The 12577-nt window shown below is 53.7% G+C and overlaps 1 protein-coding gene across 1 annotated transcript; it reads left to right on the top strand.

The window, feature by feature from the left end:
- The first annotated feature begins 929 nt into the window (after positions 1-929).
- Positions 930-12375, top strand: RHBG (Rh family B glycoprotein). Its single transcript, XM_059933908.1, has 11 exons — positions 930-1073; positions 1285-1402; positions 6414-6600; positions 7100-7250; positions 7373-7520; positions 9197-9363; positions 9666-9803; positions 9887-10020; positions 10581-10702; positions 11702-11775; positions 11975-12375. The coding sequence occupies exons 1-11, from the start codon at positions 975-977 to the stop codon at positions 12041-12043; spliced, it is 1407 nt and encodes a 468-aa protein (XP_059789891.1). The 5' UTR covers positions 930-974; the 3' UTR covers positions 12044-12375.
- The last annotated feature ends 202 nt before the right edge of the window (positions 12376-12577 follow it).

Genomic DNA, 12577 nt, shown 5'->3' on the forward strand with positions numbered 1-12577 from the left:
TTCTTTCTTCACTTACTCAGTTTCTAGGTTGTCCTTCCAGGCTGCCTGCAGACACCACCTCCCAGGAAGCAATTCTCCATCTTTGTCCCCTCCCTCATCCCCACTCCTGTGGGTTCTGCAGCCTCTCCTCTAGGCCCCCAGAGCCTCTGTGATTCCCAGGGTCACACATTTACCCCGGTGGTAATTCAGTTCTCTCCTAAGTGTCTCTCTCCCAACTGGACAGTGGCTCCTGGAGGGAGGGGTCATCTGGTTCATCTCTGAAGCCTGGGTCACAGTAAGTGCTCAATTAACAGCTGTCTCCTCGCTGTCTATCTACCAGGACCCCGGCGGATGCAAATCTTGCTTGTGTAACAAGGGTCTCTTGACTCTTAACTGAGAAGACTCTCCTACCATCTAGCTTCCCTTCTTTCCAGCTGCTGGGGCAGCCCAGACCCTCTCATATCCACACTGGACGTGCAGGGAACCCAAGTGTCAGTTGGCCCCTGCCCAGCCTGATCGCATGTCCAGCCTTCTGACCTAGAAGTGTGGTGGGATGCAGACGCGGGTGAGGAGGCTGAGGCTTGGGAGTCGGGTAAGGAGCTCAACTGTTGAGGCTCAGACCTCCCCGGCCAGGTTAATCATCAACGCCTAGAGAGCCGGCTCTTCTTTATCTCCGTTCTCCATCGCCTTTTCAGTTGGGCAAAAGATTGAGTAATCCCTCTCCTCTCTCTTGTGTTAACCCTGGAGGGGCTCGGCCAGGGAAGTCTGAGCCTATTAATAAGGCCGCTTATTCTTTGGGAAACACTCTCTAACACCATGTTTGAGGGGGCGGGTGCCTTCCCTTCTCCCCCCACCCCGCACCGCCCCCCCGCGGTCCCGCAGCTGCGCCCCAGCAGGCAGAACATAGGGCGCCTTTCCAGGGTCATTTCCAAGGACCTGTCCCAACCGGAGCGGCGCCAGGGTCAGCTGGCCCAAAGGAAAGAGGATTTGGGGGTATGAACGCCCCATCGCCTCCCACTCCTTGCCCCACCTCAGGCCTGCGACACCGCCCACCCTTCCCCGCCTCCCGGGCTGGAGCCAGAAACTGTGGGCAGGTAAGCCTCCTTGTGGGCGGGGCCTGGCTCCAGTGGGCGGGGCCTGGCTCGAGTGAAACCTGCCCGACCCGCCCGGTGAGTGTCTCCCAGGGCCGCGCGCCAGGAGCCCTAACCGGAGCCGGAGACTCGCAGCCTCTATCCCATGGCCGGGTCTCCCCGCCGCACCGCGGGCCGGCGACTGCAGCTGCCCCTGCTGTGCCTCCTCCTCCAGGGCGCCACCGCCATCCTCTTTGCGGTCTTTGTCCGCTACAACCATGAAACCGACGCTGCCCTCTGGCACTGGCGCAACCACAGTAACGCGGACAATGAATTTTACTTTCGCTACCCAAGTGAGTGCGGGTGAGGGCGCGGGGGGAGCTAAGGCCCTAAGCTCCCCCGATGTCTTGGCAGGGAGCACGTGGATGCCCAGATCTAAGGTGCCCCAGATTTATAATAACACCCTTTCACTAGCGTCTGCCACGTTCCAGGTATTATGCTGAGGGCGGCACATGCATTTTTTCTCCTTTAGTCTATGAAGTAGGCAAAGATGGGGAAACTGAGGCTCAGAGAGGTTAGATGGCTGGTTCAAGGTCTTGCTGTCAGAATTGAGGGAGCTGGGATTTGAACCCAGATCTGAAGCCCCAGCTTTACCTAGTCTCTTGTTGGCCTAGTTGGGCTTTGCTGGGCTGTTCAGAGACTTTGCCTTTCCTGGGGCCTCCACCCTGACCACAGGGAAAAAATCCTCTGGGCAGGGGAGGTAGGGAGTGGGGCGCAGGAGGCAGTGATAGTATTAGCTGTGAAGGCAGCCAAGACTAGTGGACTGAGACATTTCTTCCCCAGTCCCCCAAAGCTGGTCCTTCCAGAGCCAGAGAGAAAATGATGTAACTATCCACCAGCCAATCACAGAGTAGCAGCTCCCCAGCCCTGCTTAGGAGGCAAGGCAGGGTCATTAGCCCATTTCACCCAGGAGGAAGCTGAGGCTCAAAGGGGTTGTGATTTGTTCATGGTCACCTACCATGTGAGTGACAGAGCTGGAACTAGGACTCGGCCATCCTCAGCTCCTAGCACCACAGCTCACCTGCCTGCTGACAAGGCCCAGGAAGGAGAAGTTTAAGCCCCTGCCCCCTGTTGTGGACAGAGCCTCTCCCTCAAGATTGGGGACCCAACCTTGTGACTCAGGCCCTGGGCAGCTGGGACCAGATCTCTCAGACTTCATCACAAATGTTTGACCAGGTCTCTAAGCCTCAGTCTTCCCCACCTGAGCAATGGGGAGAAAGATGCTTCAGTTTGAAGGATACACATTCAAACGAGGCCCAGAATGTGAGAGTCTCCTATAAAAATCCCAGGCTGTTATTACCCTACTTTCTGTATGCAGAGCTGGCAGCAGTTTGTCCCCACCTGACCCTCTCCCAGCCCCAACCCCAGCAAAATAACAAAATGAAGCTCACAATGCTGAGGATAGAGAGGGTGAGGTGGAGGCTTGGACCTGGGCATAAAGTGCCAGAATACCGGCCATCCTAGGCAGAGGGGGGGCTACAGCCCCTCCCTCCCCACATTTCACCCCAATTCTGGCTGCATGAGGTGAGCCATGGATGCTGGAATCAAAGCCAGAGCCACAGAGCTGGGATGGCAGACTCTTGGGGTCATACATTTGTCTACAAAGATGGGGAGTTGGGCAGGGACAGTCCACGGGCTGAGAGAAGTAAGCTCTTGTTCTAGGGTCTGAGCTGGCTACCTGCCATGAAACCCCATTTGCTTCTCCCATGGGCCTCACTCAAGGCCTCCAAGCCCTGCTTGCTTCACAGCCCTCCCTGAAACCCCCAACCTCTCATCCCTCTGCTACAATGGTAGGCTCTCCTGGATGCACAGTTTTCTGTCCCTGGATTGCAATAAGAGGAATAGCAGTGGGAATCCTACCTGTTTTTCTGCACTAGGTTTCTATCCCTGTGGACTTGGGACCCTGGTGCGGGGATGGGTTGGGGAGGAGGGAGGTGTGAGGTCCCTGGAGCCTGGGACTTTGATGAGCCAAGTCTTCACCTATCCCTGTGTCCAAGAGAAGTGGTCAGGGCCAGAGGGTGGTGTAGCCACTGCCCTTTGATTTGGGAGATGAAAGAGAGTTTTGCCGATGTTGTTTAGCTGTGGGACTAGCCAATGCCAAGTGCATGGCTGCTCTGAGTGTCTGTCTGTTATCTCTATAGGAAGCGCCTTTAGAGCTCATCTGGTCCACTCCTCTCAGATGTGGAGAGAGAGAGAGAGAGCCAGAGAGGTCACGTGACTGCCCAAGGTCACACAGCAAGTTAGCCAGCCTAGAACCGGGTCTCTTGACTCCCCATCTGCAGACTTTCCCCCACATTACAAACCTCTTATCCTATGAGGCAAGTAATGGAAAATAAGAAAGAGGGGGAAAACTAACACAACATGTAAAGCAACTATACTCCAATAAAAAAAAAAAAAAGAAAGAAGGGGAAAGACTAGGGAAAAAGACTAGGCATACAGGGGACACAGAAGCAAGATGAGAAAGGGTTCTAAGACAAAATATGGACAGGTTCTTTTTTATATATCTCTGAGACCTGACTTGCAGGGAGAGGGATTTAGGACAAATGGAATCAGGATTTTCTTGAGGTGGGGGCAGGGGGAAGTGACTGGGACCAGAGTGGTTTGTGACTTTTCTAGAGAATACAGCCCTATCTGCCTTCTTAAAAGCACGTGGGGGTAGAGTGGGGGGGGGGAGAGATGGCCTCCCCACCTTACCACTCCCTTTTTCCTGCTTCTCACATTTTATATCCCCACTTTACAGATGAGGAAACTGAGGCTTAGAGAGGTTAAGTGGCTTGTCCAAGGTCACACGGTGAGAAGTGGACGAGGGAGGTGCTGGAATTTAAATCCAGCTCTGTTAGATGCTAAAGCCCCAGCTTTAACTGTCCCCTTGTCCCACAGTCTGACCTTGTTCAGGAGTCATCTGGTGCGGTTGGGGAGAGGCAGTAAGGGAAGGAGGGAGGGTGATAGGTGCTCCTAGAGGGCTTTTATCTTCTCTCCAACCAAAGGTGCATGGGTTTGGTGGGGGTGGGGATGTGATGGAAAACAGGCTCCATCCTGCCCAATCCAGGGATCCCCTGAAGGGAATGTTGAGGGGTCATCTCATCTATCCCCCTGCCTCCAGCTGGAATAGCCCCTTACCCACCACAGTCCATGGAGAATGTCTGTGTGGAATGTTCCACAGAGTGGAATGAGTAAAGGAGATTTCTTGATTTTTAGACTCCAGGTGAAAGGCCAAGGGATTGAGTTTTGATTCCAAACAAACCCAGGGTGGGAGATGTAAATATTATTGCCATTTAAGACAAGTTCTGGAGCGGTTTCAGCATGAAATGGGCATGACCCAGCCCCCTTTGTTGTTTTGCTATCCTTGGGCAAAAGAACAGACACGGCACCCCCTTTACTGTTTGCACAAGGAGAAAACAAGTCAGGCCGCGAGGCTAAAAGAACTTAGGCTTGGGGCTGAGTTCTAAAAGATACCTCTCCTTTTCTGTTGGGTTTTAAGATCTGAGAGGGAAGAGAGATCTGGGTGATTTGGGGAGTGAGCAGGGCTGGAAAAGTGGCACAGTGGTGGGGACATTTAGTGAGGCCAGTGGACCTCCAGACCCTCACCCCCTTGGCCACTGGGGCTGGCAGCTGAGCTGTAGACCTCCAGTTCCAACATGCACCCAACCCTCTGCCAGGGGCTTGCAAACTCATTTCCTATCAGCCTATACACAACACACAAACACACACACAAAAGCATAAAAATTTGCTTCTCTCAAAGTTATTGATTACATTCTAAAGTTCAATAATAAATTTTTGGCTTGTTGGTGCTTCACCTTTAAACAAAAAAGGTGATTGTGATTTTCTTTGTGATCTGCCTCTTTCTGCAAGAGACGAGGTCATTTACAACAAAAACGTGTGAATAAGAAAAGAAAAGTATAAAAGCAGTACACAAATAATGAACACTGTGAAGGCCTACAGTTGTTATAGTTGAAATTCCAATGTAGCTCTGAGCTTCCAGGCAACCAGGAAAAAGGGGTAATATGGTCAGGTATGTGTTCTCATCAGAATCAAGGAAGCCTCACAAATGTGATTCTTTGATCTTTTGATGGCTGTCCTCCACCGACAGCTCTACATTCCCAGAGCCTGATGCATGACTGCTTAGTAAACATCTATCACATGAATGAGGGAAAGCAAACCGGTTCCTGGTTCCTCAGGGGAAATGACATTTCCTAGTACTAAGTTCCAGGAGAAATTTCTCACATGGAGCTATGAAAGGAGAGTTTATGGTCATGGTTGACCCTGTTTCTCAGTAAGTTATTTCCAACAAATGCAGTAATGCACTCAAGTGTTTCTCTAGTATTTCTCAAAGCCAAAGATAGCGCAGCATTATGGGTACATAGACCCAAGACAAAGGAAACAGGACCAGATGCACTGGCTGAACATCATACTAGGTTGTGTTTCAAACCCTATTTACAAGTAGATGGGGGGAGGGGTACAGGACAAACTAATACAAAAGCAAATTGTTGTACTTATCTCATGTTCACTATTACTGTTTATTATTTTAGATTTTTTTACACAGAATAGAAAGCAAACAGAAAAGACCCCAAATCTCCCTGCCCAGAAACCCCACTGACACTTAAAAAAATTCAAGTGATTCATCTATAAAATTAAAACATTCAAAGTATAGAAAGACACAAACTATAGGGTAAAATCCTCCTTCCCGGTGTGGCCATATTGCATACCTCCAGGGGGCGTTATTTGCACCGGAGTCGTACAGCTCAGCAGCCTTGCCCCCTCCCTTCAATTTCTTTTTCCTGAGGTAATCTCTGTTAACAATTTAAAGTTATTTTTGTAAATTAATTTATAAAATTTAAAATCCTGAAAATGGAGAGGTATAGATTCTGAAGTATGAGGAATGGAGGGTAGACATCAAGAAGGACTTCCGACAGAAAGGAAAAATTGAAGAAAAGCCGGAAGGGGAAGAGAATTTCCAGCACAGAGGGCAGGGACTGTGCCAGGAAAGAACACAGGAAAGGTTGGACTTCTCGCTGGTTGTAAGCGACCCAGGGATAGGGCAAATGAGTGGGGCAGAGAAGAGAGAGAAAGGCTCTACTCTCTTGCTCTGACATGGCGACAGCAGGGATGGTCTGGGTCCCACTGCTCCAAGCTGGCCAGCTCTGCATGGGGGACCCAGGCTGGGAGGCCGGCCATGCCCAGGGAGTTTTATAGGCTCGGCTCCAGCCTCAAGGCGGCCCTGGCTGGTGAGAGCTGGGGGCGCTGGCAGGATGGCTGATTGGTGGATGGGTGGCAGCCCTGAATGCCCCCCCCTCACCCCTGCAGGCTTCCAGGATGTGCACACCATGATCTTCGTGGGCTTCGGCTTCCTCATGGTCTTCCTGCAGCGCTACGGCTTCAGCAGCGTGGGCTTCACCTTCCTCTTGGCCGCCTTTGCCCTGCAGTGGTCCACACTCGTCCAGGGGTTCTTCCACTCCTTCCACGGTGGCCACATCCATGTAGGCGTAGAGAGGTGGGCAGTGGCGGCCACCCTGGCTCCCCTCAGGTCTACCTGGGAGGCCCCTGTCCAAGGGACCCAGCTCAAACCCAGTCCTTCAAGTCTGCTCCCTGACCCAGGTTTTTGACCCATCAGTTGATTTCTTTTAGGTGCCCTGCCTGTTCTGTTGCCTAATTTCTTCTCCCATCCTCGAGCCCCCACCTCCCCATTTCTTTAGGCCCCTTATTACCCAAGAGATGTTGGGAGGATAGATAGTGTCATGGAAAAGGGCAGGGTTCAGAGGAGCTCTTGATTCAAGATCTGGTTCTTCCACCTGTTGTGGGCTTTGTTTGCTGAGTCCCAGAACCTCCCTGAGACTCTGTTTCCGCATCCACAAAAAAGGCGAGGTGATACCTTCCTGCCTACCAGGGAAGAGCTTAGATGGGTAGGCTCATTGCCTCCTCCCCTCCCCACACCCGCCCAGGGCTGCCCTCGCTTCCAGCCCCCTCTCACCCTCCCCATCCCAACCCCCCAGCATGATCAATGCTGACTTCTGCGCTGGGGCTGTGCTTATCTCCTTTGGTGCCATACTGGGCAAGACTGGGCCGGCTCAGCTGCTGCTCATGGCCCTGCTGGAGGTGGTGCTATTTGGCCTCAACGAGTTTGTGCTCCTTAGTCTCCTCGGGGTGAGTCTGGATGGGGATGGGGTGAGGAGTGGGGGTGGGCAGGGCCAGGCCCTGAGCAGGGAGGGCGTCGGGTAGGGGTCGGGGCGAGGGGCTGCCCCTCCACCTCAGTTCCACCTCCCCAGGTGAAGGATGCAGGAGGCTCCATGACTATTCACACTTTTGGTGCCTACTTCGGGCTGGTCCTCTCCAGGGTCCTCTATAGGCCCCAGCTGGAGAAGAGCAAGCATCGCCAGGGCTCCGTCTACCATTCGGACCTCTTTGCCATGATTGGTGAGGCCTGCTGAGGTGTGGTGGGTACGGGGCCGGTTCATCTCCAGGCCTGGTCTTGGGGTGCCACCTAGAATCCTTGGGGTTCTGGCTGGGAACTCCCTTCCAACTCAGATTCTTCCACCAGAGCCCCGGGAATCCGTGCTCACCATTCTCAGTCGTTTTATGACAGGTTCTTAGAACTCAGCACTAGGGTATGCACATGCCCTGAGATCCATCCCAGGGGCCTTTCTCAATCGAAGTCTGATGGCATCAATCTCTGTTAAAGGCCTCCAGGGCCCCCACTACTGACAGACAGTTAGAAACCGGACTCCTCAGCCTGGCACACCCACCCCTGCAGGATCTTGGCCGCTCCTCGCCCCCTTCCCCCCTCCCCACTCACTCTCCCCGCGCTCTCTCTCCAGCCAGACTCAGCTTCTCCCCATCTCTAACCTCCAGGATTTTGTCCCTGGGGCTGCGTCCCCTCTCCTGAGGTCACGTCCTCTCAGGAGATTTCCTGGAAGCCCCTGCACTCTCAAGGGGGAGAAGGAGAGGTCGTAGGTCACGCCTGCGAGCAGTAGGGTCTGACCTGCAAGCCCCATCATCACCACCTGTTTCTTCTAAGCGCATACCTCCGCCTTGGCCTCTTCTCCTCTCTCTTTGTTCACTAATGAGTCAGGAAAGGAAATCCGGATTTTATGTTCTTGAAGGTAGTATTGAGTAGTGACCGAAGTGCCCATTCTTACATTAAAAAGAGACTGGTTTTGTATTTCTTGCTCACATCTGGGTTTGTTGTGAAATAGAGCATGTGGAACCCTAGGTCAGCTGAGGCCTCCTTGCCCTTTGAGACGCAGATAAGTTTAGCTTGAAGTCCAAAGGCCTCCCCAAGATGCCTGTGCGTGCTTTCCTGCGAGGCTTACATTCTCAGACCTCCTCTGCCTCCCAGCTCCTTCCAGACAGGAAAACTGGCCTCTTCCTTGATTCCTCCCAAAACTCTTCTCCAAAGACGCATGTGTATGTGTGGTAGATTTTAATCAGACTGTGGAGGTGCAGAAGTTACATCGCAACCCAAGGACCACTCAGGACTAAGGGGCAGTCTCTCAAGCCTCTTTGCTTTGCTGACCCTACCCTACGGGGTCCCCAAAGGGAGGCTCCCCTTCACCTGCCCTTGGCCCCTCCCCGTCTCCCTCCAGGACTGACCTGGGAACCGCAGGCAGGGCATATGGAGCTCCCAGTCCTTACCCCAGATGCGCAGGCCCAGCCCATCGGTGCTCATGGCAGAGCCCACCCTCTCCAGGGGGCAGTTGAGGTTGTAAAACAAATGATTTTCCTCTTATGTATATCAAGTACCAGATTAGTGCCTGACATGTCGTGCCCTTTGCCTTTTTTTCTTTCCTTTTCTGATACTTAAAAAATCTCAAGCCCCTGTGGTTTTCAATCAAGTAGCTCCCTTTTGTGCCAGTACCCTGCCATAGCTACCATTTGTTGAACATTTAGTACTGGCTAGGCCATGCGCTATGCACTTCGTATGTATCACCTCATTTAGTTCTCACTTTATAAAGTAGGTATCACTATCCCCACTTTACAGATGAGAAAACTGAGGCTGCTGAGAGTAGGTGACTTGAGTGCAGTTACACAGCTTGTACCTTGTGGGGAAGTCACCTCCTTCCTCTCATTCTGCCTGCCTGCCCACCATTTAGGGACCATCTTCCTATGGATCTTCTGGCCTAGTTTCAACTCTGCACCCACTACGCTGGGGGATGGGCAGCATCGGACGGCTCTCAACACGTACTACTCCTTGACTGCCAGCACCCTTAGCACCTTCGCCTTGTCAGCCCTTGTCGGGAGGGATGGGCGGCTGGACATGGTATGGAGTAGAGGCTTGGGAGAGGCAGAGGGATGGACTGGGAGGCGGGGGAGAGATCGGAGACCCTGCAAGGCGGATTCTCCAGGGGAACAGGTAAGGGCACAGGCACAGGGGGCTCCATCTGCACTGGAGGCGTTGGGTCGGAGCATGAGGTGATGATAGGATAGCAGGAGAGTTAGAGGGTTAGATGGTGGGGGGACTTCAGAAGCAGTAGGTGCCACTGTGGTGGGCGGGGTTGGGTTGGGTGTGGGTGTGACGATCTGAAAGGGCCTCCAATGCCTTGTTCTTCTGTGCTCCCTTAGGTCCACGTCCAGAATGCCGCACTGGCTGGAGGGGTTGTGGTGGGGACATCGGCTGAAATGATGCTGACACCCTTTGGGGCTCTGGTAGCTGGCTTCCTGGCTGGGACCGTCTCCACACTGGGGTACAAGTTCTTCACGGTACAGATGCCTCTTGAGCCCTGGGCAGAACAGGGGGTCTTCTGGGGGCACACGAGACTCATTATTGGTGTCCTGTTCTCCAGCCCATCCTTGAGTCAAAACTCAAAGTCCAAGACACATGTGGTGTCCACAACCTCCATGGGATGCCTGGGGTCCTGGGAGCGCTCTTGGGGGTCCTTGTGGCTGGGCTGGCCACCCATGAAGCTTACGGAGATGGGTAAGTTCTCCCCACCCTCACCCCCCATCCCCAGTGGAATCGATATCCCCCTGGAACTAAGTCCCTCACTCTCTTTCTCCTTTTGTGGACCAACAAGAAAAAGCTGTCTATTTTCTTTCATTCATTCATTCATTCCTCTACCTCCTGGGAGCTGAAGAAACTGGAGTGTACAAGACTGGGGACTGCCCTCTTGGTCCTCACTCAAGTGCAGCAGAAGGTCATTGAACAAATGATTTCAATAGTGTTATTACTAAAGGGTCAGATAAGAGATACTGACCCTTAGGATAGATTTTTGCACATCAGGGCTCAGAAGAGAGGGCAGGCAAAAGTGACCCTCAAAGTGAGCCTTGAAAGGTGTGAGGGTGTTGCTGGCACACGGGAGGTGGGAGGGTGTTCCAGGCTATGGGCCTGACTGGAGCAAAGGCCCGGAGGTGACTCAGCCTGGCAGCTCCCTTGAGGCCCTTTTGGCCGCTGCAGGAAGCGGTGCAGTGCACTGATGCACCGACCAGCCCTGGCTCCGTGCTCCGTCCCTGTCTCCCCACACTCTCCCCTCCCTGCAGCCTAGAGAGCGTGTTTCCGCTCCTAGCCAAGGGCCAGCGCAGCGCGACGTCTCAGGCCATGCACCAGCTCTTCGGACTGTTTGTCACACTGATATTTGCCTCTGTGGGTGGGAGCCTTGGAGGTGAGTGATCTTGGCTGGGTGGGGGAGGGACGTTGGCAGGAGCTCCAGGGAGGGCAGAAGACAGAGGAGGGGGTTTCTCTGGAGGAAGGGCCATTGCATCCCATCCCCCTGCCATTCATTTACTCACAGATATCTGTTGAGCGCCTATTTTGTGCCAGGTGCAGGGTGGCGTTGTACATTTAAGGGGTAACTTCCTCCAGATAAGTAGGACCAAGGGTACTTGCTCCCTTCCGGTGCCAAGGGAAGGTGGGAAGCCTGCTAGGGGCTGACAGATCCCTCTCCTCTGTGGCTTCCCTGTGCTGCTCCCTCTACCCACTAGAGGGCAGCCCAACCCCAGGCTGAGGCCCTGAGGCGTGTGGGGCCGGGGCAGGGAGGGAAGAGGCCTGCCTGGCTCATCACTAGACTGGAGCACAAAAACCTTCCACAGAGGCAGCCTGCCCACTGATGCCAGGTCAGGCAGTCCTTCCTGATATCTGGCCTTAGTCCTTTTGGCCTTCAGAATAAAACGTCTGATTGAGTAGCCCCACCCTCCTGCTCCCACCCTGAGATTTTCATTCTCAAACAAGGTTCAGCTCATTCATTCATTCATTTAATTACTTATTTACTCAATAAACACTTTCTGCACCCCTCCTGGATAGGCGGCCACAGAAGGCTTATGAGCTGTGGTTCATGACATACTCAATATTTGGTCCGTTCCCAACTGTGCCAACTTGAATAAGTTATTTAACTTCTTTAAGCCTTGGCCCCCTTCTCTGTAACAGAGGGATCCTATTCACCTTGCAGGGCCGCTGTGGTTGCTTAAGGAGGGCAATGCTTGTCAAGCACTTTGCATAGGGCCTAGCAAAAGTTGGTGCTCGATAAATACCGCTGTGATTTGCCTGTGCCAGGCATCACATTGACCTCATGCCTCCTGGCTCCTCTGTGCCCGGTGGTATTGAGTGGCAATATCCCCCATGGGGGTGGCAAAAAGCCTCACACATGATCCCCTACTGCCACCAGGGCTCCTGCTGAGGCTGCCCTTCTTGGACTCCCCGCCAGACTCCCAGTGCTATGAGGACCAGATTTACTGGGAGGTGAGATGTGGCTGCAGCCCCTCAGGCCCATAGGGCTCTCTCACCCTCCAACCTTCCCTTCCCTGCCGCAACTCCTCTGATCCAACCCGCCTCTTTCCTTCCTCGCTTGCTCCTTCTCCTCTGGCGTCCCCCCCCTGAGCTGTGGTCTCCAGCCCCCTGGAGCTGCCCCTTCACCTGCTCCTCCATCCTTGCCCTCCAGGTGCCTGGGGAGCATGAGGACTTAGCCCAGGGACCGCTGAGGGCAGAGGAACCGGAGACTCGGGCCTAACTTGCTTCCAGGCCTTGAAAGGATGCTCTCCTTTTAGAAGATGATGGCTGGCTACCGTTGGGAAGCTTTTCTTTTCTAGTTCCCATCACTTCTGCTGCAAGAAAGAAGACAGGAGCCGGAAGGAGCCTCCTTACCATAGGCAGCATTGGGGGAGGGGCAGTAACTAGCGTGGTGAGGGGAGAGCCTCACACAGCCCCACCCCACCGCCCCACGCCCTGCAAGTGAGGCACCCAAGTGACTGCTGACCCGCTGGACCAGCATCACTCTGTTACAGTGAACCCTGAGCCAGGGCCTGGCTCCCTGAGGGTGATAAATACCACGGTCACCGAGGACTCTCACTCCTTTTTTTGGGCACTGGGAATTTGGGGGGCTCCTCCTACCATCTAACTCACAATGTGGGAACCTCGGATGAGAAAGGACCTTAGTGGTGACAATATCCTGCCTCCCTGGGTCCATGGAACTCCCACTAGGATGCCGTGTTCTGCTAGGTGGATGCCCAGACTGGGCTTACCTGCCTCCAGAGACAGGGAGCTC

This window comes from Balaenoptera ricei, chromosome 1 (assembly GCF_028023285.1).
Source record: "Balaenoptera ricei isolate mBalRic1 chromosome 1, mBalRic1.hap2, whole genome shotgun sequence".
Classification (NCBI taxonomy): domain Eukaryota; kingdom Metazoa; phylum Chordata; class Mammalia; order Artiodactyla; family Balaenopteridae; genus Balaenoptera; species Balaenoptera ricei.